General features: G+C 54.2%; 7 protein-coding genes across 7 annotated transcripts; 4 read left to right on the forward strand and 3 right to left on the reverse strand.

The window, feature by feature from the left end:
* Nucleotides 1-316: 316 nt before the first annotated feature.
* Nucleotides 317-2,581, reverse strand: A1O7_04609 (uncharacterized protein; the record flags this gene model as incomplete). Its single annotated transcript, XM_007758619.1, has 1 exon — nt 317-2,581. The coding sequence occupies one exon, from the start codon at nt 2,579-2,581 to the stop codon at nt 317-319; it is 2,265 nt and encodes a 754-aa protein (XP_007756809.1).
* A 658-nt stretch (nt 2,582-3,239) lies between these two features.
* Nucleotides 3,240-6,179, reverse strand: A1O7_04610 (uncharacterized protein; the record flags this gene model as incomplete). The annotated part of the gene is made up of 4 exons (XM_007758620.1): nt 3,240-3,480; nt 3,555-5,956; nt 6,012-6,086; nt 6,138-6,179. 4 exons carry the CDS (start codon nt 6,177-6,179, stop codon nt 3,240-3,242), a joined length of 2,760 nt encoding a protein of 919 aa, XP_007756810.1.
* A 3,970-nt stretch (nt 6,180-10,149) lies between these two features.
* Nucleotides 10,150-11,802, reverse strand: A1O7_04611 (uncharacterized protein; the record flags this gene model as incomplete). Its single annotated transcript, XM_007758621.1, has 3 exons — nt 10,150-10,526; nt 10,579-11,364; nt 11,418-11,802. 3 exons carry the CDS (start codon nt 11,800-11,802, stop codon nt 10,150-10,152), a joined length of 1,548 nt encoding a protein of 515 aa, XP_007756811.1.
* A 2,171-nt stretch (nt 11,803-13,973) lies between these two features.
* On the forward strand, nt 13,974-17,453 carry A1O7_04612 (uncharacterized protein; the record flags this gene model as incomplete). Its single annotated transcript, XM_007758622.1, has 1 exon — nt 13,974-17,453. The coding sequence occupies one exon, from the start codon at nt 13,974-13,976 to the stop codon at nt 17,451-17,453; it is 3,480 nt and encodes a 1,159-aa protein (XP_007756812.1).
* Nucleotides 17,454-18,592: 1,139 nt separating this feature from the next.
* Nucleotides 18,593-19,444, forward strand: A1O7_04613 (uncharacterized protein; the record flags this gene model as incomplete). Its single annotated transcript, XM_007758623.1, has 1 exon — nt 18,593-19,444. The coding sequence occupies one exon, from the start codon at nt 18,593-18,595 to the stop codon at nt 19,442-19,444; it is 852 nt and encodes a 283-aa protein (XP_007756813.1).
* Nucleotides 19,445-20,589: 1,145 nt separating this feature from the next.
* On the forward strand, nt 20,590-21,339 carry A1O7_04614 (uncharacterized protein; the record flags this gene model as incomplete). The annotated part of the gene is made up of 1 exon (XM_007758624.1): nt 20,590-21,339. One exon carries the CDS (start codon nt 20,590-20,592, stop codon nt 21,337-21,339), a length of 750 nt encoding a protein of 249 aa, XP_007756814.1.
* A 391-nt stretch (nt 21,340-21,730) lies between these two features.
* Nucleotides 21,731-22,831, forward strand: A1O7_04615 (GTP cyclohydrolase I; the record flags this gene model as incomplete). Its single annotated transcript, XM_007758625.1, has 1 exon — nt 21,731-22,831. One exon carries the CDS (start codon nt 21,731-21,733, stop codon nt 22,829-22,831), a length of 1,101 nt encoding a protein of 366 aa, XP_007756815.1.
* Between the last annotated feature and the right edge of the window lie 593 nt (nt 22,832-23,424).

Consider the following 23,424-nt stretch of genomic DNA (forward strand, 5'->3'; position numbering starts at 1 on the left):
ATGACGAGGAGGTGTCACCCACAAGACAAGGGTTTGTTCTCAACGCAGCACTGCCTTTGCCTTCTGGTCCAAGCCGAAGCCGGGTCCTTGACCGTGGGTGTCCAAAAGAAGTCCGATTAAGCAGGCCGTTGCAGAGTTGAATTATCTGGCTTCCCTCAGACCAGAACGCACAGAGGATGGCATCGTGCGGGCGATGTCGACATTGCGATGGTCGCACAGATTATCTAGCCCAAATGCGGCCAAATGGATGAGAGACCTGTTCAGCCCAGAAACACTATGTTGCGCCATTAGCATTAGCAAATGTGCCTACGTGGCCTCAGCGCGAAGAGTAGACAGGCAGCTTACCATGCCAATCCCAATCCTTCATGACGCCGAAGCAGTGCAGATGGCCTTTCACAGTGTAGTGTAAGTGACCAGCTCTCGTCACTGGATCTATGCCCTTCTTGAAGGCAGCACTGTCCGGGAAATCCAGGTGTTCCGCGGAAGGTAATGCGTCTGGGTCGGAACACTTTGCTTCTTGCAACGCAGGCTCCTGGGCACTAATGTCGGGCGTCTGACCAGCCCTGGAAGGGTTGCGTTCTCCTGTTGATGGTGAATTGTAGTGAGACCTGGAACGCAGTCCATGGCGTATTTCATATTCGTCCCGCCTACGCCAGACCTCGGTCGTGATCTCTTTGCATCGGTCAACAATCCCAGCAATCATGCATCTGGACATAAGACTCCAGCGCTCACGTACCCAGTCTCTATCATCGTCCCCGGTAGCCTCGCATCCAGCCAACAGCAGAGGGAAAGTCTGTACAATCGTAGTGCGTGACGAAAGTGGAATTGTAGCAAGGAAGACTAGACTTTTCGATGCCAGCTCCCAGAACGAATGTGCCCACGGAAGCTCAGGTACCGCTTGCCGCAGAAGAAGAAGGGACGCCCATCGATATGCTTCAGCCGTTTGTATCGAATCCGCAAGACTGGTGTTGACTCCGACCGGCCCCTGCGAGGTTATCAGCGGGACCCATCCTTCTATCGCCATTCTCAACTCGATGGCTTTCGATATGATGGTCGGAGAATTGCGCCTCTCGGTTCGCTTTCGAACGCGTCCAACAAGTTCTGCTAAGCGGCCGATTAGAGGAAATAGTGTTATTGCGCAACCCATGAGTGGGTCAAGCTGTTGTTTGCTTGGGATTGAGCTGCTTAGCATACTGCAAGCTGCCATAAACTCGGAATCGTGCGAGCTCTGGGGATCGACGCACGTCAGACGAGCGATGACATCCATATATAGGCATGTGTTGGCAAAAAAGCTTAGACGGCTCAATCCGGTGGGAAGCAGCTCTGATATCCGTTCCTTGTCGCTCGCTTGTCGGATCAGTATTCTTGCTGCATTGGTATGGTCGATGACGGTTGACGACTTCTCATGATCCCATGAGGCGGCGAGCGCCAACGCCAACCTGGTGGCGACAATTTTCTCCAGTGGCATGTTGCTGTTGTCATTCAATGATTTCATGCTGTGCTCAAAATGCTGTAATCCTGGGAGCCGGAACTGGGGCTGGAGCTTGCATGTGTGAAGACAAGCCATTGCAGCAAGCGCGTGGTAGAGTGCAGTACAGTGAGTAGCCAGTGGCCAGACCAATGTCCGCCATGGGTTCCTCGTCTGGTCTTCTTTGATGGAGAGAATACCGCAAGTTCGATTTTCGAACAGCTGCTGTATCGTTTCTCGGGTGATAGTCGCAGCCTGTGTCTCCTGGGTGGGTAGTTGTATACCATTCCCGCGAACGCCGTCGGACAGCGCCGTTAGCGATGCACGAGCTGTATCGTTGCTGAGCTCGAACTCGTGCTGCTCCAGAGTCACAAGGCCAGTACCGGGCTCCCACGCTACATCTGTCCCTCGAAACAGACCTTCAAGCCCATACGTATTCCAATCGCTGTCATCGAACTGCAGACTTCCGCCGTCTCCCTGAAGCGCGAAAATATTGAAGGGTGACGATTGGTATGGACTATCATCCGTACCCGGAGTTGACAGAAGACGACCGGCCTCGACGAGAGATGGCAAACTCAGCAGCTGTTGAACCTTTGGCAACCCTACGCTGCCTCCGCCGCTTATACTGGGATCGTCGTCATCGCAATCGACATCTGGAATCGGTTCCCTCCGCTCGATAACGGCAGTCTTGTTGAATGATAGCTGCGTTCCCGTAGTTTCGTCAGTAGAAGACCTGATGATCTTTCTAGACCTCTGTTCGGATTGCTGATGTGATGGTGCAGATCGGATGTTATGCAAAGTCGAAATATCACTCTCCACGGGTTGAATGGTAATTTGGCCCTCCGCCGGTATCATGTGGACCTGCGGCAGTTGAGGTAGGCCATCGTCTTTGCTTGGGCCGACTGACTTCCACCTGAGGTACTTCGGATAGCCACCACAGGGGACTCCACGGCGGTTGCATTGCTGACATGTCGGCTTCGACTCATCGCATTTCATGCGCCTTGCCTTGCAGGTGATACAGCCATTGCGACTCTTGGGCTGCTTGCGCTTGGAGACTTCCTCGATGTTCCTGGGCGCAGTGCGTGAAGCGAGAGGTGGCAGCGGTTGTGACATGTGGTCGGCGCGGTAAGATGAGCATCCTGGAGTGGCTCGAATTGCAAAGGATGAAGTCGAATGCCGTCAGCAGGAAGGGCAATCCGCGGCAGATAAGTTACTTATCAGCCAGGTAGTGTATCACTGGTGTGATAAGCTGATTCCTGATCAGGACCTGGCGGCTCGTGCAAGGCAAAGGCTACGGAAGACGAGAGCATAACACCATGGTCAATACCGCAAGCCAAGACGTTGGTCGAGGTCACGCACTGAGAAGTACAATAGGATTATCGAGGTGTCGATGAGGACAACTTGAAACTTGTCTGAGAGCATCAGCATCCCGGATGGAAGGGGCGGCCAATTATGTACAAGTCCCGATGATTGGTTTCCAACGCGGGAAACTGCGACCGCAAAAGGCATAGTGCCTAACACGGCTGAGACAGCTCGATCAAAGTAACTCGATGGCCATGACTGGATACAGAAACGAATGGTAGATGCGGCTGCTAATGGAGAGGGAGGCATAGGTAAGTACACAACTCGCATCCCGAATCGGTACGAGTTCTGTAACAATGCGTTCGCATCGAAGACGACGGTAAGACCGCCAGGCAGGGGCAACCGTTTCAAGACTAGTAAGCTCCCACACCCCAGTACCCGAGATTCGATATTCAATCAAAGGACATGGTCAAGGCGGCCGCAAATAACTCCTCTCCACGTCCGCCTCACGTCGCCGCAGTCCAAACCTCACCCTCCCGATGCGGGACATCTTCTCCAGCACCACAGTCTCCATGCGCAGCACCGTCTCTCGCCAGAGACATTGATTCGTCCAGTCATACGAGCACAGCACTGCTCGCTGCATCCCGCCCTCAGAGCCGCAGAGGAGGGCGATCGTGGGGGGCCGGGCTGCGCGGAAGGTTGTTACTGTCCTGATTTTGCCAGGTCAGCTCTCGTAATGCACAATGAAGCTGTATAAGCAGGTAGGTGATACAGGACAACATACATAGTATTCGTATCGATAAGTGTGAATAGCCTCAGCTTTGCTCCCGACCGCGAGACAATCACCTCGGGCTCACTGTCGCCCGCAAGCAATGGATCCGTCCCTTCGCACTCGTCGGCCAGAAACTCGGTGTTAACTCGGTGGTGAGACATATTACTCGCGTAGGGGGCCCATGAAAGACGTTCCGAGGGAAACCCGAAGATCTTCATCTCAATCTTCCGCAGGGTCATGTGTCCTTCGAAGCCGAAGAGCCAGGGCTGCGTGTTCCAGACTTTCCCGCCGTAGATATGCAAGATGAGCATTGGGGAGAGGAGGACGGTGAGAAGTGCAACGACGAGGAACAATGCTCCAACGCCCTTGGTGGTGGAACTGCCAGCCGCGAACGCGAGAGTCAACACGCCGGTGAAGAACCACGCCGGCGTGCCTCGCACGAAATATCGAGCCAGGGTCCGGGACCAAGTTTCGCGAGTCGTGATGGCTACGCGTCGGAATCGATCCCAATGGATGGTCGCGGCGTGGGCGCCGTCTAGTATGACAGTATCATCGTGGCCTATCCCGGCGACTTGGCAGGTGGGTTCAATGTCCCACAGTTTGGCGCCCCAGTAGTCGTTCATGTTGGCCCAGTAATGTCTCTCGCGGCTGTCTCGAGTGCCATCCGAGTCCATGTGGCTGGTAGGTCGGTCGGGATGCGCATCGAGCTGAGAGTCGGCAAGCTGCTCAACAGGAAGAAGACATATCATTCTCTCAAGCAGCTGGTCGCTATCATTGGCAAGGGAGAGCCGTGAGAAAGCTTGGAAAGCAGAGTCCGTAGGGTCCACTTTGGGTCGCTGTCTCAGCAGTCCCATCAGGGCGTAGGAGAGGTCGCCGTCGAGATACTTGGTCGTCCCTTTCTCGACTCGGGCTTTGAGACATTCAAGTGCCAGGATGACAAGCTCGAGCCGACTCAAAGTCAGAGTACCCTCGTAGTTGTCGATCAGCTGCCTCGCGACTTCGCCGTCATCCCACACTTGGGTGGGGAACTCCATCTTTGAGATCTCAAGCGGCGCATTCATATCGCCTCCGCGTGTGTAAACCTGGATCTTTTCGCCCGCCGGGCCAAGCAGAACTTCTGGCCAAGTCCACATCCTGGTGCCCCATTCTCTAAGAAGGTCAAGGGCGGTAACTCCGGGAGGAAGATGGTTCCGCCCGGAACGGCCTACGACCACGACGATCTTCGCTGCTCCGCGGGTCACATCGCTGATTCGATATACGTCATCCTGCAATTCGTTCTTGTCACTGGACATGCAGCATTGATCCGTCCAGTATGCCGCAACCCCGGCGTTGCGGGCAGCCTGATAGGCAATCGCGTGGAGGGCTTCTGCATCGGCGGCGGAGTAGCGGCATGCGTCACAGGCACAGCTGGAGGATCCAGTTTCTTGGATGTCCCTCCTTGCCTCACGACAGCGCCGTTCAAATTGTTTCTCAGCAGTGTAAGATACGAAAATGTAGGTGGGTTCGACACCGCCGCCATGGGCGTCGATCCACCTCTGTGGATCAAGCAGTCCTCTGGGATTATCGTCTGTTTGCACATCCAAGAAACAGAGCAGTCGAGGTCTGAGGCATCGATCAGATAGTCTGAAGTCCTTGGTTGAGCTTATGAAACGGGAATTCGGCTTCTCGCCCAGATTCTCACGGAAATTGCGAGCCGTAACTGGATAGGACCAGTATCGATAAGGCACAGGGTCGTAATTACCGTGGTTCCGGACCTGACCCTCAATATCGGTGGGGTAGCTCATGAGGACGAGCAGGCCGAAGCAAGCGGGGAGCCACCTTACACCAACGTGAACCCATTGTTCTTGCTTCCACGCACGGATGCCGGAGGGTGACGTTTTGCGAACTGCATAATCCAAGGAGTATGGTCGCCTTGGATCAGGCATATGAGAATATGGCCAATAGGCCAGGCGAATAATCCATGGACTGACATTGTCGATATACGTCCTCCGCCAAGTGGTAGCGTTGTCGGTGTCGTAGAGCTCACTGATAGTCTGGACAAATAGTTTCTCTACCCTCCCATCAAGTGGGTTAAGATAGCGGTCCTCATTGAGGCCGGCGAACTTCCGCCGGAATACATCACGATGCTTCCAGACGTCGATCGGCTTGTCGCTTGCGGATTTGTAGTAGTGTCCTGGTAGCTGATAAGAACGCGGAATGCCCCAGCCAAACCACGCCCGCTCGTGGAAGAATCTCGGGTCAACCCAGTGAAAAGCAGACTTGATGCGCAATTTGCTTGCAGCCCGGTTGAGAAAGGTATCGGCGTCGTAGCTGTAAGGATTGTCGTTGGCCACCTCGTGGACCTCGTAATGGCGTGAGGTCAGTTTCAAAGGAGTGTCAGGAGCGTTGTATGCGGAGAGGCCGTCATTGACTGACTGTAGATATTTAAAGGCTTGTCGCAGCACCCCAGACCCACCAAGGAATACTCACCACATTGTTAGTGGAAGGTGCAAGACTGCCAGCATAATGATCAACAGAAGCACGAGAGTGACCTGTATTATCATACTACTATGGTCAGCTCCATCAGTCACGCAGATGAAGAGAAGGGCTACATACATTAAGTGGCGGCGGCGTCAGGTCGTTGAGAGAAGGCAGCATATATCCTGTATATTGGGCGGACAGAGGCTCGTATGGCGACTCCTGCTGCCGTCCACCAGCAGTTGGTCTTCGCGGTATCCTCCCATAGCTTGGTCGAACTCGCGCTGGTTGTACTGGTTGAGCGTAGTAGTGAGGGTTGTACTCGGTCGATTCATCGGTCCCCGTTCTCTGCGCGCGGGGCCTTTCCGAAGCTAGGGGGTAGCTTGACGATCTCAGCAATCCATTCTTCTGGGGGTGCTGGTGCCTGTTCTACCTTTCCTCATTACGCTCAACATTCCACCATCCTTGTTCCTGGCTTCCCTGTCATGACTAGTCTCAGGAGAATTGCCAATCAGTCCTGTTACAAATCTTGCTTACCATATCTATGTTAGATCCAATCCATGTCCCTTGAAGACTGACGAATTGGGGAGGATTGAGACCGAGAGGATAAAAGGAAAGCTCAGAGAGAGGAAGAGGCAACACAGGATCAGGCGAGGTATATCAGGCGTCGCCCTAAAATTCTGAGCACACTTTTGTCCATTACCAAGTCTTGATAACTGCCTGATGGATGCATGAGAAACCGTAAAGCTGGAAAAGATACGAAGACAAGCAACGACCCAGACGCAGCATTTCGAGCAAAGAGTGTGTGTGATTGGCTCCAGCCTCGCCTAAAGGTCGCTGGCCCGGGGGCGCAGGGCAGACACTTCGTGTCCGCCACTGAATCACAATGCATGATTTCTAGGTGGTAGAGCGCGAGGCAGGTATGACTGTCCTGATTCAGCACGAGTCATACCATAGGTAGGTCCATCGATGGTCACCAATCTGAAGCATCTTCCTAGCAGAAAGTGATCTTCTTCTCTGAAATCTTTCATACAGCTTGGCGACGGGTGGGTAGGCTCGTGGTCCAGATTCGGCTGGAAGTCTGGATACGAGGAGGCGTCTGCAAGTCTTCGTGATGGACAAATCACATCTGTGAGAAGATTCCTCAGCCTCGTAAAGACAGCGAATACCAAGCTCTGTGCCCCAAAGTCCTTCTTTGAGTTTTGGAGGTCTGCTAACGTCTCGAATCACAAGCCAGTGATAATAGGAAGGAGAACGCAGCATTCGGATGTTGCAGTTCGAGCCACGGGATGTCAAATGACGCACGCCAATTCAAATGACTGTCTTGGCGCGCTAGCCTGATTCGATGAGTTCAACAGCTGGGTTGTACGAGACAGAGGCTCAATATGCCTCCTGTTTGTCCTTGCACTTGACCTCGTTGCTTATTACAATAGGATAAAGAGATGCAAGAGCTGCGCTCAGAAAGGTCGATCGACAGATACAAGCTTACCTATATGTTCTTGCCCCGTCTGCCGCGATATATTTCGGTCTTTTTTATCCTATGGAAGTGAGTCACGCCTCCGCGTCAACTCGTCTGGCATTCGGCTTCACTGAGCTTGCCCCTCAGCGCGTTCCAGACTAAAGGAGTAACCGGGCTAAGTGTACGGTCTTGCAGTATGTCTGATTTCGTGTAACTGCCAAGCGTGCTGAGGGAGTTGGGACTTGAGGCTAGGATAGCTTTCGTCGTTCCAAGGTGGCGGTCTCGAGTCACCAGGAGGTTGCTATCGCAATGTTTAGCAGCACAGTGCGGAGCGGCACATGCGAATCATGAGAGGGACGTCGGTGTAGGCCTCTTGTAAAGAACAGGATGATCCAAGATACTCCTTACAGGATTCGAAGTACAGTGCAAATACGTTGTAGGCGATAGCTGAAGGACGCCTGAACGCATGGCGCAGCTTGTGGGCCTACATCCGAAGGCAACGTTTACGCTCACTTTGTTCTTACCTGGACTTATGCTGCAATATTTGACGTGAGCGCTGTAGTCGCCTGTCAAGCTCTGCTCTGAGAACTCCCGAGCCTGGACGACAAGTGGTACGTCCGTCGACCCTGATGGCGCATCATGACTGGCTGGCACTCGGTGCGGCAATCAATGGCTCAGTGGGGTTCCTTAATGGGGGGCAGCGGGAAGTTGTATCTCCGAGTGGCTTTGTACAGGCATGCTGATCATCGTCGAAGAGCACAGACGGAGGGGAGGGTAGATAGGGAAGGTGAATGCTAGGGTAGGGTGAGATATCGCGGAAGTAAGCCACACGAATCCCAGTAATGATGACAGTCCTGTCACCTGGAGAAGGCAGCGTCTTTCTGAGATCTGTATAAAATCGATCTGTCAAAGATAACGTCGTACTATCACTCAAGAATATAATCAGCATATCCACTTGGAGCAAAGAGGTCCCGTAGGGGAAGCGCAATGAGATGAGGCTGGGCTCTTCCCATTTCCTCACCATGTGCTTCGGCCTTACCAAGACCGACGTGACATATGCGTTTTCTTGACCTACCCAGTAGGCCTCGAACGTTGAGGGTCCGGAGACTGCGGCCATAGTTACCTGAGCCGGGGTTTTCCCCGACGAAGATCCCTGTGCAAGGCTCCAGCGTAGCGACTCAGCGGATCTCGCGCCAGATCAGCCTAGGCCTGTTAGACGGCACACCATCCCTGTCACCATTCTCGCAGGCAAGCGGCCGAGTGCCATCAGCCGAAGTTCACTTTGTCTGGGGACCTGGAATGGTGTTGTCGGAAATTCCGACAGGAACGGACTTCCACATTCACTCGTGAATGTGACTGGCGTCTCAGGCTGAGGATCGCCTGGAGCATGCACCAGACACCGCGGCTGCAATGATTGCAACCCAGGCGACCTTGCCGCCTTCTTGATCTTTGACCCAGACGGCTCAAACTCTTCGTGGTAGCAAACGTTCGGTGGCTGGCTGTAAACAGCGATTGGTAGAGGGGCTCGTAAGGCTTACCGTAAACAGTCATGCATGGACCTGGCGTCGGCCCAGCACACCCCCGTTTCACTCCTAGGGTCCTTGGGCTGGTTGAAGTGAGCATTATCATCGACGTGCGAGCGTCAAGAGATCTTCGCGTACGGGCACTCCAGCCGTTGCCCTCAGCCATCCAGAGGCAGGTTCCCTATGCAGCAGCCGAGGCAGCTTGTCTCGTAAACATCGTCGACCACACCTCCACCGATCGTAGGTTTTCGAAGAAGGGGACCATACTGGGCGTGATGGCGCAGCTCATGGTTTCTAGGCAAGCATGGTGAACCCTATTATGACGCAATGAAGGTCCGCAGCCATCTCGCCAAGTGTGTAGTCTTGAGAACAGATGAGTTGTCTTGGACCGGGTCCACAGAGAAAGTGAACTGAACGGCTACAGTCGGCGCCGTTCCGGTGCAGCTCGGTGAGATTTTGGTGAGCCTTCAGTGTGGAGGGTTGAGAAAGATCGAAACCGCGGGGCTTCTCCAGGTCTAGGCTGAAACTATGAAGCTGCCCCGGTGGAGGTGGAGGTGGAAGTGGAGGTGGAGGAAGGATCGTGTCTTTCGCGGGGAACGAGGAGGAGGCTAAGGAGATTGCGTTCTGATCCGGTCCGGTAGTGTGCGTGCGACACGAAGAGCGATCGAAGGTGGTGAGAAAATACGAGGTACTCCGTAGCTGCAAATTCTGATGCAACGAGCATACGTCCGTCGGTCATACGCCGCTTCTTCACTGCGTGGGGATTGTACAAAACTTAAGCGGACAATACCGATTGGCATGTGCAGTTAGTGGTGGCGACGTTGTGATGCGATAGTGCACGGCAAATCTCACTTCGGCCGCAAAACAGATCCGGATCCGGGCGTGGCATTGTTGCGGGTTCATCACAATCTGTATAGCATGGGTGCATGCACTAAAAAAACCCTTCAGAATCACAATGGCGAGAGAGGAACAGGCAGCACGTGCAAGAAAGTCCTGGCCGCGTCAAGAGGGCGGGACTTTATACTTTCAAGGGCAATTGATATTGCTTCTATACGAGTACGTGAACTCTCAATCAGAGTCTCTCGTTGAATATGCGGCTTCAACCAAAGTCTGGAAAATAGCCGAGGCGATAACCTTGCAGTTGCCAGCCCGTCTCAAATCGTCACACTTAATAGGTGTAATAGAATCCCTCGAGGCCCTCGATGGGCTTGCCACCAGCCCTAGCCCGCTTGTTTGCACGCCAGAACTTGAAATCCATGGCCAGGGTGATGAGGATGATCAAGGCACTGGACAGCATGCAGGTGAGGATACCTGGATGGTACCCAGGGGCGTCTTGGGAGCGGAAGACGGTGCCTCCAATGATGCCTCCAATACCTCCGAAACCGACCAGGGTGGCTGAACAGAGGGCTCTCTTCCACTGGCCTCGGATGTTATTGGCCTGCCACGTCAAGACCGCGGGCACATTCGCGTTACAGGCGGAAACGGCGACGAAGACGCCGAAGTAGCGGACACCGACGTTGTCCAGGTATCCGAGAAGAGGAAGGCCTGTGCAGCAATCAGTATTGAAGCAAGACATTATCGCTTTCAGTGAACTTACCGATTAGGAGTAGGACTCCGTTGATAAGGACAAAGGGGGACCGGAGATGCCATCTATCTCCCAAGACTGCGACGCCGTACATGAGAATTGCGGCTAGCACGTAGGGTGGTGCAATGAGACACTGGGAAGCCGCCACACCGAAACCCATGCCCTCGTTGAGAATTTGAGGCAGGAAATAGGCGATGGCGTAGGTGTTGGTGGTTGTCAGACCGAACAAGCACGCAAACCCCCAGACTTTCAGGTCAAGGCCGCCCTTGAGGTACTTCCAGATATTGAACTCTTCCGGAATTGCGTCGTGTCGGTCTTTTTCAATACGGGCAACCACAAAGTCGACCTCCTTCTGGTTCAAAAACTTCAGGCCAAACGTGCGGGTGGCTTTTTCCGGGAAGTCCACGATGAAAACATAGCCACCAAGACCCACAATGACAGTGACGACGCCTTGGAGGATGAAGATCCATCGCCAACCGGCAATGCCAGGAAGAATACCTGGTGCAAGATCCGGGTTTGCCTCTGTAGGGCCGTAGTGCTGTCCCCACCACCTTGGTCCGGATCCGTGGTTTTTCAGTTGGGAGAAGCCATAGGCGAGAATTCCGGCAAAAGCAGATGCCATCGAACCGATCAGGTAGAAGACCGCGTTTCGCTTCTGGAGGTCGTAGCGGGGATACCAACAAGAGAGCAGGTAAGCACAGCCCGGGAAAAAGCCCGCCTCGAAGACACCCAGAATCAGTCGAATAGCGATCATGTCGGTCCATGTCTTGATAAAGCCACCGCACATCATAGTAATGCCTTTTTCTGAGTTAGTAAGGAAGCTCCGACGACACATCACGGGTAAGACCTACCCCATAGTACAGTGATGGTTGGCAGGAATTTGCGAGGACCGAGTTTGCGGAGGACGACCGTCGCTGGAGGTTGGAGCAAGACGTAGGTAATGAAGAAGAGGAGTACAATAATGGAGTAACGATCTCCGATAAGACGGAGATCAACAGCCATACCGGCAATGACGGCGATACCGGTATTGGTTCGATCCATCAGAGAGACACAATACATAAAGCCCAAGGTGAGCACCAGTCGCCTGTCAATGCGGTGAACGATCTTCTTCTGCTCCTCAGGTGTGAATGCGTCAATGGCAGCATTGTTGGCCTTCTCAGTATCAGATGTCAGCGTAGTATCGGCACGCTCAAGCTCGTTGATGTCGGCATTCTTCTCGGGAATGACGGCCGCCATATTGACGATCGACGCACGAGATGGATGAGAATGGGAGAAGGAGAAGTGGTGAGATTGAGAAAGAAGATTGGGAGAGAGGGAAATCGTTCGACGGGGTATCGCCTGATCCTATATGCGTGCTACAGTTGATCAACGTGGAATCAAGCGAAGAACATGGCGCGTGGCTGACAAGACACTAAAAGCTGTCTGCAAGCCCGATCCAGCAATGGAGCGCAGTCCAGGGCTCGAGAATGCAATGTGGACTCAACCAAGGAGCAGGGGTTATCCATACCGCGGAAGGTGAACACCTGCCCAGCGACAGGCTAGAAACGGAGCCGACCATGCGGATCCATGGACTTGGAAAAGGTACCAACCAGAAGAGTGCCGAAGGGTTGAAATAACCCCAGGTCTGGGGCCCTCCGGTGGAGTCCGGGGTATTTTGCCCGAAGCACAATAGAACGTGCTTTAGCGGCTGTCACCGGCCGGTCCAGCCAAACCGAACCGTAAATCTGCTGGACATTGAGATGAATGTGAATATTGTGGCTTGTTGAAAGCGCCGTCTGGGTTGACAATCGTCATGCAAGCAACCTTTGACCTAGAAGGAAACGAGCGCGGGCAGCAAAGACCATCAAAGCACTCGCAAGCTTCGATGCTTGAGTTGCAGTGTGCACCTCCCAAACCCAGCTAGGCCCCCTGGCGAGCGCCAAAGTCTTGGTGACAGCTTGGAAACCCACCCCCAAGAAAAAGATTGGAGCCGGTGCTGCAAACTGCGCCCGGCGCTGTTGTTCATCCGAATCCATTTCGCTTGCAGCTTTTGCGGCAGGGAGAGTGTCCTGTTCTGTTCGGAAGCGAAGGTTCGCCATCAGCCCACCCTTTCTGGAGAAACGAGGCTCACTCGACCGATCCAAGATGGCAATGGAACGTGGTGGCAACATGGGCGCTACTGCAAGAGGAGTTATGCACATTGGATTGCTGATGGTGCATGATTAGCTTTTCTTGGCTTGCCTGTTTCCTCTTAATCCTGAGGCTGGGAGGCTCTCGATTGGGTCTCGAAAGCCGTTGTAGCATTCCAAAGTTTTGGTGGCAAGCGGGGCCTCCGATGATGTTGACCTTTTGCTCGGGCTTGTTGGGGCTCCCTTGTAGCCAAGACGTCGATTCGGTCGTAATCGGTCACTGATCCGTGTTTTGAGCATCATCAAGTACTCGTATCGCGGATGGCCAGTAGAAAGAGTGCGGGGTAGCGACAATAACCGCGGGCCGAATCTCTGGGGAGCTCAGTCACCGAGGTGGCCTCGGCAGCAAAGGAACAAGCATGGTGACAGAGATATTGGCCTGAGTGAGGACGTCGGCTGCTGGTCACGGAGCCTGGCAATCTGGCAGCCTATGGAGAACACTGATTGGGAAAGATCTCAGCCTGCACGTATGCCGAAGCGATGCCCGCTTGGCAGATGTTGCATATTCCATCTCGCGTAGTCCGTCGAGAATTATTCGGGATGAGCTGGCCGTGAATGGGTGCAAAGCAGCTGGGCAAAATGCTGAGGACTCCGAGGTTGATATAAAGTACAGATCTGGAGGGCGGAGGTGGGCTTTAATATTGGGCAACACGAGTGTCGAGTCCGTGCTCGTACGATTAATCAACTTTTCCTCTCGTTATGCTTGCTAAGAGCCGTCCTAACCGAAGGATTGGCAGGCCGAACGAAAGCCGAACAACCGCAGAGCCGGACGAGTTACTCTGGGGAAACACTGGTGCTGCAAAGAGAGGCTGCGGGTTTGAGCCAATCATGCGTCTGAACGACAACCAACGGCAGCCTTGCGCGCAGCCTTGTGTCCCAGCCTCGTCCTCAGTCTCGGCCTTGTCGATCTGAGCTAGTCCTAAGTAGGTTTGTTTACTTTCTCGCTCCATCTGGCTTAGCAACCACTCCCACCATTGCGCAACAGAGTTTGTAGACGTTGTCGTTGTAGAAGCCCATTGTCTCTGAGCGGGGCACCGTCACACATCCGCTAAGATTGCCACTCTCTTCTACTTGCTTTATTGTGAGCTCACTGTCGTCCACCACCTTCAGTCCCTCCACTTCGCAGTCAGAACGCACCTCCCTCGGCCGACGCACAGCCCAATGCTTCTATCGCACCAAGCGATGCGCCGCGCACCCACCTGAAGAGACGAGTGACATACATTTTGGAGCGCGTTGGCTATGGCGGCGCCCTTGCTACCCACAAAATTCCCTTGCTGGTGCCGCGCAGTGTATTCATGGGGCGGTGAGACAGATCGAGATCTGGGATTCATCGAAGGCGATCTGATAGAATGCCTTAACGCCGGGGATGGCTCGTGGTGGATGGGGAGACTGCACAGAGACAAGAGAATGATGGGCCTCTTTCCCTCCAATTTTGTCACTGTTCTCGGGGACGATTTCGTACCCATGCGCCGTTCGGTCAGTCCCATGCCGGACCTGCAAAAAAGCGACAGCACGAGCAAGAGTTCTTCAGCCCAACAACGAGAAAAGAAGGAGAAAGCAAAATCGCGGAGACCATTCAGTGGATATAAGAGCGCCAAAGGCCCTACAGCCCCTGCAACAGCAGTGCCCAAGCAGGCTGCTCCCTATGACCCAAGAAATCCTCCATCGACAGTGCTGTGGCAGCAGAGGCCCCCGTCCAGGGCTCCTTCGAGGTCTCCGTCACCCATGCCACATCACGAAATCGGATCTTCTCCTCCACCACCTCCACCACCACATCGCATCATAGGTGGTCGGGCTGCGTCCCCCGCCCCACAACCTTTCGACATGAACGACCGCTACCAAACATTTTCGCGCACTCCATCTCCAGCACCGCCATCTGACAGCGGACACACGCCGCCCATGATCCGACATGCCATGGACGATGTAATATCCTCCCTTGATGATATGACTCTTGTACGTCACGATTCAATACAGAAGGAAGCTCCGCAAGAATTCAATCCGTGGTCGCCGGAAGCTTTTGATGACTTTCGTCGTCCCGAAGACCGTCCAGGTCCTAGACCGCTCACCAGCCTCGGACTAGGTGCCGGAGGAAGCACCTTTTCGGAAGCACGGATCAACTACAGCAGTCGCCATAATAGCCCTGACCGCTTCCAAGACGGCCCACCCCGCCTTGAAAACTATGTGCAAAGGATGGAAAGCCGACTTCGTCGTATGCAGCAAGCGCGCGAAGCCCAAGGATCAGATCCACTAGACAGTGATCCGCCAGAACCTCCGCCTAAGAACTCACCGTGGGCATCAAGGCCAAACTCATCGATGGCAGCTCCACAGCTGTCGGCGCGAAAGAGAAAATCTGCTCTGGATCTCGAGGAAGACGGTCTGTCGAGAGCAATGACGCAGAAGACGAATTCGACCAATTCAAGCAACGGCACAAACTTCTCACGCAGCACAGCCATGACAAGTCAGAGCATCATGAGTGGTTATTCCGCGGGTGCGTTCAGCGCGACAAGCGCAGGCAGCCTGGCCAGAAAAAGAATGGGCAGCATTCGAGAACGCATGACCCGGCCAATGACGAGCTCGGGGATGAGACACGGGCAATGGTCTGAAGCAGATATCAGGCCGAAGACTCCAACCAGCAACACCTCCTTCCACCCAAGCCACGACTCGAGACAAGGAGCAAAGTCCGCGATTGGCTGGGAAGATGCGAACCGTGGTCCGACAGGCGGACTGGGAGGATTTACCACGCCCAAGGCCAAGAAAGCAGGCTTCTTCAAGAAACTCATCGACACTGCAAAGACCGGCGCCGCGAGTGCCAGGAGTACCATTTCAGCAAGCCAGGCCGGCAGCAATCCGGGGTCGCCCACGAAGTTGACAGGCATAGCTGGCGGTATGGCTTTCAACGCGCCCGTCGCAAGTTCCAAAGCTAACAACTCCTTCGGGAGAGATGCTGCGAGAGAGATGGGCTTGCTGAGCGGTGCTTCAGCAGACTATATTCTCACCCGCCGTGATATAAACCGGTCCAATACTCCTGGCCCCTCTGAACGACAGGAACGAGCAGATCGGTGCCATATGCTTGACCAGCCCGTCATATGTCCTGTCGAGGAACTGTACGAGAACTTGCAGGGCGACGAAGATGCCGATAGTCGACCCGCTTATGAGCCATTCCAGCTCAGCAACCCCAGTTTCAGCCAGGTCGACAAAGCAGCTCGCTTTATCACGAGCGTACCCAGCAGCGTCACAGCGGCGACCCTCGCGACAAGCTTCATATGCAGGCCCTACCGAAGTGGCGTCCAGCGCCTCCGTGCCATCTTCATCTGGTGCGCTGAGAGGATAAGCTGGGAAGACGACCATGAGTTCGACAGCTACCAATACAACCAACCGGTTGATACCCGCAAAGTGATCCATACGAAGAGAGGGAGTAGTCAAGAAGTCGCAACAGTGGTGCTTGAAATGTGCACCGCCATTGGGATCCATGCGGAGATAGTGCAGGGGTATTTGAAGACACCAGGCGAAGACCCCGACTTGGACGCAATCTCTCGACCGAACCATTTCTGGAACGCTGTGCTGGTTGACAATGAATGGCGTATGATGGATGCAAGTCTTGCCAGCCCGACAAACCCCAAACGATCACTTTACTCCAGCGTCAGCACCAGCATCGCGGAAGCATGGTACTTCCTCACTCGGCCCAGCGAGTTCTGTTGGACGCATGTTCCCGTCGACGACTCCCAGCAACATATGATCCCAAACATCAGCCCGGACGTCCTCCTCGCCTTGCCTGGCACATGTGCGCCATTCTTCCGACTCGGCTTATCGATGCATGCCTACGACACGAGTATCGTCCGTATGGAGGGCCTCGAAATGTGCACATTCAGCGTCAATGTGCCCGCTGACGTGGAAATCGTGGCGGAAGTCGAAGCGCGACGATACCTACGTGATCAAGATGGTGACGTCTACGAGGATGCTGAAAACATCACCAAGAAACGCGCCCTCACGCAGGCAAGTTGGTATAGAACCGTGCCAAACACCGAGATTGCGCAGAAACGGTATGTGGTCAAAGCCGTGTTGCCGGGCGATGAGGGCGTCGCAACACTCAAAGTCTACGCAGGCAAAAAGGGGCTCATGCTCAGTTCGCGCGACATCGTCCACCCACTGGCACTGGCACTGCCGCTATACCACAGCGGTGAGAACCCGACCTATGATTTTGTCATGAGGCATCCTACTCCCCACGCGACGAGGCAGGACCTGTACGTCGTGCAACCTCAGTGCTATCGGCTGGGCGCGGGAGAGACATACGTCTTTTGTGTCAGACAGCATGCCGCCTCCATGGCGTCCACGCCCGCGACGGAGACGAACGGCTTCGATGGCAGGCCCGTCAGTCCCAATCCGATGATTCGGCCGGCCAGCGCGATGAGCATGACATCCTCCGCTGCAGGATCGAATCCAAGCGAGCCTTCGTCCGTCAACAACGCCGCTGCCGGTGTGAAGGTCAAAGACAAACCGGCCAAACTGGCGATACAGTCTCCAAGTGGCAAAATCATCCGGCTGAACCGTAAACACGAAGGCTTACCGCAGGCTAGTGGGCTGAAGGAGGTGGATGGCGAGGTGTTGGGGAGTGTGTGGGAGACGGTTGTGAAGGTTGGAGAAAAGGGGATTTGGCGCGGCTTGGTGCTCGCCGATCGGAGTGCAAGATGGTGTGTTTGGGGCGAATGGGAGTGTGTTTAATATGCTGTACACTGAGGACACGCGTGAGAAGTGTCTTGTCTTGCGTTTTCCGGGTTTGAGGATTCGGGGCGTCGAGTAACATAAAAGTTCTGGAAGGTCTGAATATGCGGGTTGGCTAGGGATGTTGCTATGTTACGATGGAAACGCGACAGTATCTGGCAGGGAGGGATGCCACAGAGGGCAAAGCATGTGTTGGCATATCTGGTGTCGGTTGGGTACCTTGGTGTCATGGCTTATGGCTCGGTCGGATACGCAGCGAACAGGATACATGCTCCGGCGCTACAAAGCGCAGCCGACCCAACTTAAACGAGTGCGTGGAAGTCACAGGTACATGTACAGACACAGTTCTGCTCTATTCTAGGAGTTTTGACGACTTGAATGATCATACTGTAACTTCTGTCACGGGACAGTGGCCTGAAGCTGAGTACACAGTATTTGAACCCGACTTCTTGGCATCCTGCCTGTCCTCATGGCATCGCCATGGAGTGGAAGTGACTGTACTCTACTTAGTGAATGAAACTCGCGATAAGGCCAGGTCATGTTTTCCCTTCCATTCATGCTCTGCACGTCTTACTCTGTACTCCAAAGTAGCAATTGTGCTCATCGACCCCAGGACAGAGACACCGTGGGGATATCGGACAAGGCTGTTAAATCCGACGTGACTCGAGCTACATACAGTATTCCGTTCGAACTACCCAGCAACAACGGTCCAAGTCCAGAGTGCCTGTCATCCTGCCACGGATACTCCCCGGTAAGTCTGCCTCAGCTGGCTTTGCCTGACCGCCTGATCCCATAGCTCGTTCCACCTCAGCTCAGACATCGTCACGTGTTATCGACCGAGTGAGTGTTCAGTAATCGGGGCACTCAGCACCGCAGGCCTGACTCCTGTGGCTTGAAGCTTGGACTGGCGGCCTTTCTCCGCCCGGCCGCTGTGGACAGCCAGGCTACAGCGACTAAGTCAGAGCAAGAGCATATGAAGTACTACGTATACAACACTACTCTGAACGTGCAGACAGGTAGCACGACGACCTCAGAGCTGAAAGTTACATACATACATACATGCCTACAGCCGGCCAATCCAAGCACCGGAGCCTTCCGTCAATAAGTGCAATAACCGCTACGCTACGCTCGGCAGGACGATGTCAAGCACAACGGCAGCAGACGAGAGTCGCGGCTCCGCGGTCCACGGTGCCGCGCACTTCGACCAACTCTCGGACGTGTACGACGAGCTCGTCGGCGTCCTTACAGGCGACATCGGACGCTATGCAATTGACCATCTCATCCCATTCCCGACCTCGGAGACCAGCATCCACGACAACGCCTGCGGCACGGGCCTCATGACGGCGCACCTCCAGCAGGTGGCGTCTGCCCCCAAGAAGATCCACGCGACAGACTACGTCCCCTCCGTAACGCGGGTGATGCAGCAAAAAGCCGTGCGCAATGGTTGGACGAACGTCGAAATCTCAGTCATGGACAGCCAGGAACTCACGTTCCCGGACGGCTACTTTGATCTCTCCATCACGAATTTTGGGATCTTCTTCCTCCCCGATCCGCAGAGGGGAGCTCACCAAATCTATCGCACGCTGAAACAGGGTGGCGTGGCCGTAGTCACCACTTGGAAGGAGCGGCGGATCATGGACACGATCGTTGCAGCGCAGAAGAGTATCAGGCCGGATCTGGAGACTTTGAGCGCTCCGTGGGCGGAGCTGTGGGCCAAGGAGAAGACGCTGCGTGATGTCCTTGTAAATGCAGGGTTCAGGGCGGAGAATGTCCAGATCGTGGAGAAAAAAACGGATGCGATTGTCGAACCATTTCTTCGGGATCCGAATATGGTGGCTAGAGGGTACCCTGCGGCCACGAAGGGGTGGAGTGACGAAGAAAGAGGCAGGCTAGGGAGTGAGATGTTGCGAATCGCACAGGAACAAGACCCTCAGGGTAGAGGGGCTAGGGATTTGTTTTCGACGGCATATATTGCGATCGCGAAGAAGTAGGTTGCCGCGCGCAAGTTTTATCGAGTGTCGGATGTTGGGGATTCAACTTGGTGGGCTTGGTCGACATGAATTCAACGTCTGTGGAGTCGTCCGAAAGGGGATGATCATTCTGCTAGGGGAGCATCATGCTGAAGCAGGATAACCGCTCTGGTAGGGAGGCTCACCGCCTGGTGCGGATCGCAAAGATAATGTCATTACCCGGTCGACGAGGTATCTACCTACCCACCTAGAGGTATCCTTGAAGTCGTCAAACGAGGTTTAGCGCTCACTAATGCGAGGCATGAGCGGCGATCCTGCTTCTTAGCTTCGAGGAGGTTGCTAACCTGGTTAAACTGCCACAGTATTACTGTCGAGAAGGTCGTCCGGCGCGCCTCGTGTGGCTTTTCTGTGCCACAATGCCAATGCATAAGCAATACGGAGTACGCTCTGTGCTATCACGAAGCTGGCTTGCTTAACCCCGACTTGTATCCGTGGCGTGCTGATTGATCCCCGACTAATCATTAATGTGGTAATCAAGATTGAGCCTCAAACCTGGGAATGACTGTGTATGGCTCGTGAGGCCCACAGGACTATGCAAGTTCGGGCTCTTATCGTCAGCGTTGCAGTATACAAGATCGACGCAATCTGCTACGCTACTTCTTTTTCAGGAAACCTCTAGCTTGGCGTACCCTCGACCCAGTGGGTACTGACGTCGTCAACCATCTTATTATGTGACCTCAAAGCGGGCAATGCGTTCATCAGATTGAAGCCCTAGAGGGTCGCTTGATCGCTCTGCTTCAGGAACAAATCCATCAGCAGCTGAGATTGGGAGTCAGTACCAGCAGGTGTGTGAGATTGAGTTTGGCTTCACCGTCCTTGCTGCCTTAGGGAGCCGAAACTCTCGGTTTCGATAGCCAATCATGCATCGTACATAATGTCCCGTCCATGGATGCCGAAATGTGGGGGTCGAATCAGAGCACGAATGTAGATGTACCAAGGAATGCTTGGTGTTCTGGCCTGAGGTAGCGTTGCCTTTATCCATTGATATATAACCTCGGTGGACTGCAGTCTTGGAAGACCCCCGTTTGTTGCTCGGATTTGGCATTCTGCATCCTCCGAATTAAATTGCCCGAACAAAGGGGAGCAACTCGCCTAACCACAGCAACATGTCGAGCAAACCTGTTATTGTCTTCGTGCCAGGGGCATGGCACGACCCCAACGGCTTCCACCTCGTCACAGCCGAGCTCCAAGCTGCAGGATACGAGACTAGAGGCGTGGACCTCGCATCGGTGGGCGCTCAAACACCCCTCAAGGACTTCTGGCCCGACGTCGAAGCTATTCGACAAGTGCTCAAGCCGCTTGCAGACGGCGGAAAAGACGTAGTAGTCGTGGTCCACTCGTATGGCGGGGTGATTGGGTGCGAAGCAGTCCAGGGCTTCGTCAAGTCTGAGCGAGAGAAGGAGGGCAAAAAGGGTGGCGTGTCGCACATCTACTTCTGCTGCGCTTTCGCCCTACCCGAGGGTGTATCGTTGATGGACGCCCTCAACAATCAACCCCTGCCATGGTTTCGACTCAATGAGGCTCAGGATAGCGTCACACCGGCAACGCCCATCGAGACCTTCTACAACGATGTCAAGGAGCCGGAGAAGTATGTCAACATGCTGAAACCGCACAGTTATCTCACCTTCGCTTCGAAGGTCACTTATGCTGGTTGGAAACATGTTTCATGCACGTACCTGCTGTGCGAGAAGGATGAGGCGATCCCAATTCATGCACAGAAGGGCATGGTAGAGGCTGCGCAACAGGCAGGTGCAGATATGAAGGTTGAAACTATTGATGCCAGCCACTCGCCATTTCTGAGCATGCCCGCAGAGATGGCACGGTCTATTAGGAGAGCTGCAGGCGAGTCAGTTTGAAGGAACTTGAAATGAGTCTCCCAATGGCCGATACACATGACTGAACAGAGTGTGATTCATGGGTGACCAGGAAGTGAGCTGGAAGTGAAGAAGACTACTTAATTAGTCGACTTAATCCTCCGCAGGCGCAATGTTCTGATTGGCCAGCGCTGACTGTGCTGCAAGGGCCGAGAAAATGTTTCCGACTTCCTCCCCGACTTTTTCTCATGGCACAAACAGTTGATTCCCTTCACCAGAAGCAGAGAAGAAACCCAGCAGAAACGGTAATACCTTTTACCTTTCATGTGACCACAGATTAGCTTTTCACAATATATGACTGTCCCCTTTTTTCTTCAAAGATATCTGTAACCTCAAATTATGTTCGCGCAATAGTCCAGACAACAGCCCCGCTATGGATCAGACCAGCTCTTCTCCTAAGCCTCCATCCCCAGATGGCAGCGACGTCGCATCCCCTGCTCTTGCCCCCCCTCCTCCTCCTCTCAAGCCCAAACCTCGTTCTGCCGTGCCGTCTTACCTTCTGAATGGCTCATCCCCCCTAAAGAGCTCGCAGCCCACCAAGACTCGTGCCCAAGAGCGCGAAAACCTCCACACCTCCATACAGTCGACCTACGGGCGCCGGAAGACGGTAGATCTGACCGCGGAGGCACAGACCACACAACAAGGCACCATGCCAGCGGGCACATCATGGTTGGGGCTGGAGAACATGACGAAACAGCAGGACCGAGAACAACAAGACTCGAAGCGTCCGTCACAATCGCATACCCCTGCTCGGGACGAAAGGGACGAAGCCCCGCCCACGCCGCCGGCCTCGACACTCTCCCGCCCAGCCAGCCCCTACACCCAGAACCCGGCCATCGACTTTGACGGCTTGTCCTGGCCATGCATCGGCACACGACAACGCCTCGAACAAAGCCCGGAGGAAGCTCAGGTCCGATTAGACAAATTAGCCGACGCGGTGCGGACCATATTCGAGTGTATCGGAGAAGATCCCGACCGTGAGGGGCTGAGGGACACACCGCAGCGATATGCCAAAGCGCTGATGTACTTCACCAAGGGTTACGAGGAGAATGTGCGAGATCTAGTGAACGGTGCTGTATTTCATGAGGACCACGACGAATTGGTTATCGTCAAGGACATCGAGGTATTCAGTCTCTGTGAACATCACATGGTTCCTTTCATCGGGAAAATGCACATAGGGTATATCCCTAACCGACGCGTGCTGGGACTGTCCAAACTGGCGAGGCTGGCCGAGATGTTCTCAAGGCGGCTTCAAGTGCAGGAGCGTCTGACCAAGCAAGTTGCCCTGGCTATCGCAGAGGTCCTGAAACCGCAAGGTGTTGCTGTGGTGATGGAATCCAGCCATCTGTGTATGGTCATGCGAGGCGTCCAGAAAACGTCCAGCAGCACGACCACCAGCTGTATGCTTGGCGCGATGAGGAGCTCCGCAAAGACACGGGAGGAGTTCTTGAGCTTGTTGAATCGAGGCAAGTAGTGGACGGAATCCTATGAAGCGAGACATGACAGAATAGCACAGTGCAATGACTGCAGCAATGGGCGGAGTTCCGGCGATATTTCAACATGACAAAACAACAGGGTGGCGCCTCAACAGCAGCTGTTGTTCGTATACCCGAGATTGGAAGCGTTTCTGGCGAGTTGGACGCTGGGTTGGGATAGGAATTCACAGTACTGTGTGTGGCACATCACATTTCGGTCTTCAACGTATCAAAGTGAGATATTAGTGGACGTTCAACTCTTCTTACATTTTCGTCCACTCCCCATCATTGTGACACGCCTTATGCTGAGTCTCCATGAGCCGGAAAAAGGTGCCACACAGGCAGAAATGGAAGATGGCGATAAGCGTCGAGGAACGAACGACGCCGCCAACAGCGTCGTTTATCAATCGTTAATCGTCTAGACACGCTTTAGTTATCATTAACTATGAATAGTTGCCTGCGTGGTCGTTGAGATACACCTCTGACGGCATCTTGTCCTCCGACCTCAGTCATGGAAGCAAAGCACGGAGGACAGTGGCGCAAAGTACCCTTCCGTCGCGTCTCGATCTCCATACAGGAACCGATACGCAAT

Source organism: Cladophialophora yegresii (genome assembly GCF_000585515.1).
Source record: "Cladophialophora yegresii CBS 114405 chromosome Unknown aczIN-supercont1.3, whole genome shotgun sequence".
Classification (NCBI taxonomy): domain Eukaryota; kingdom Fungi; phylum Ascomycota; class Eurotiomycetes; order Chaetothyriales; family Herpotrichiellaceae; genus Cladophialophora; species Cladophialophora yegresii.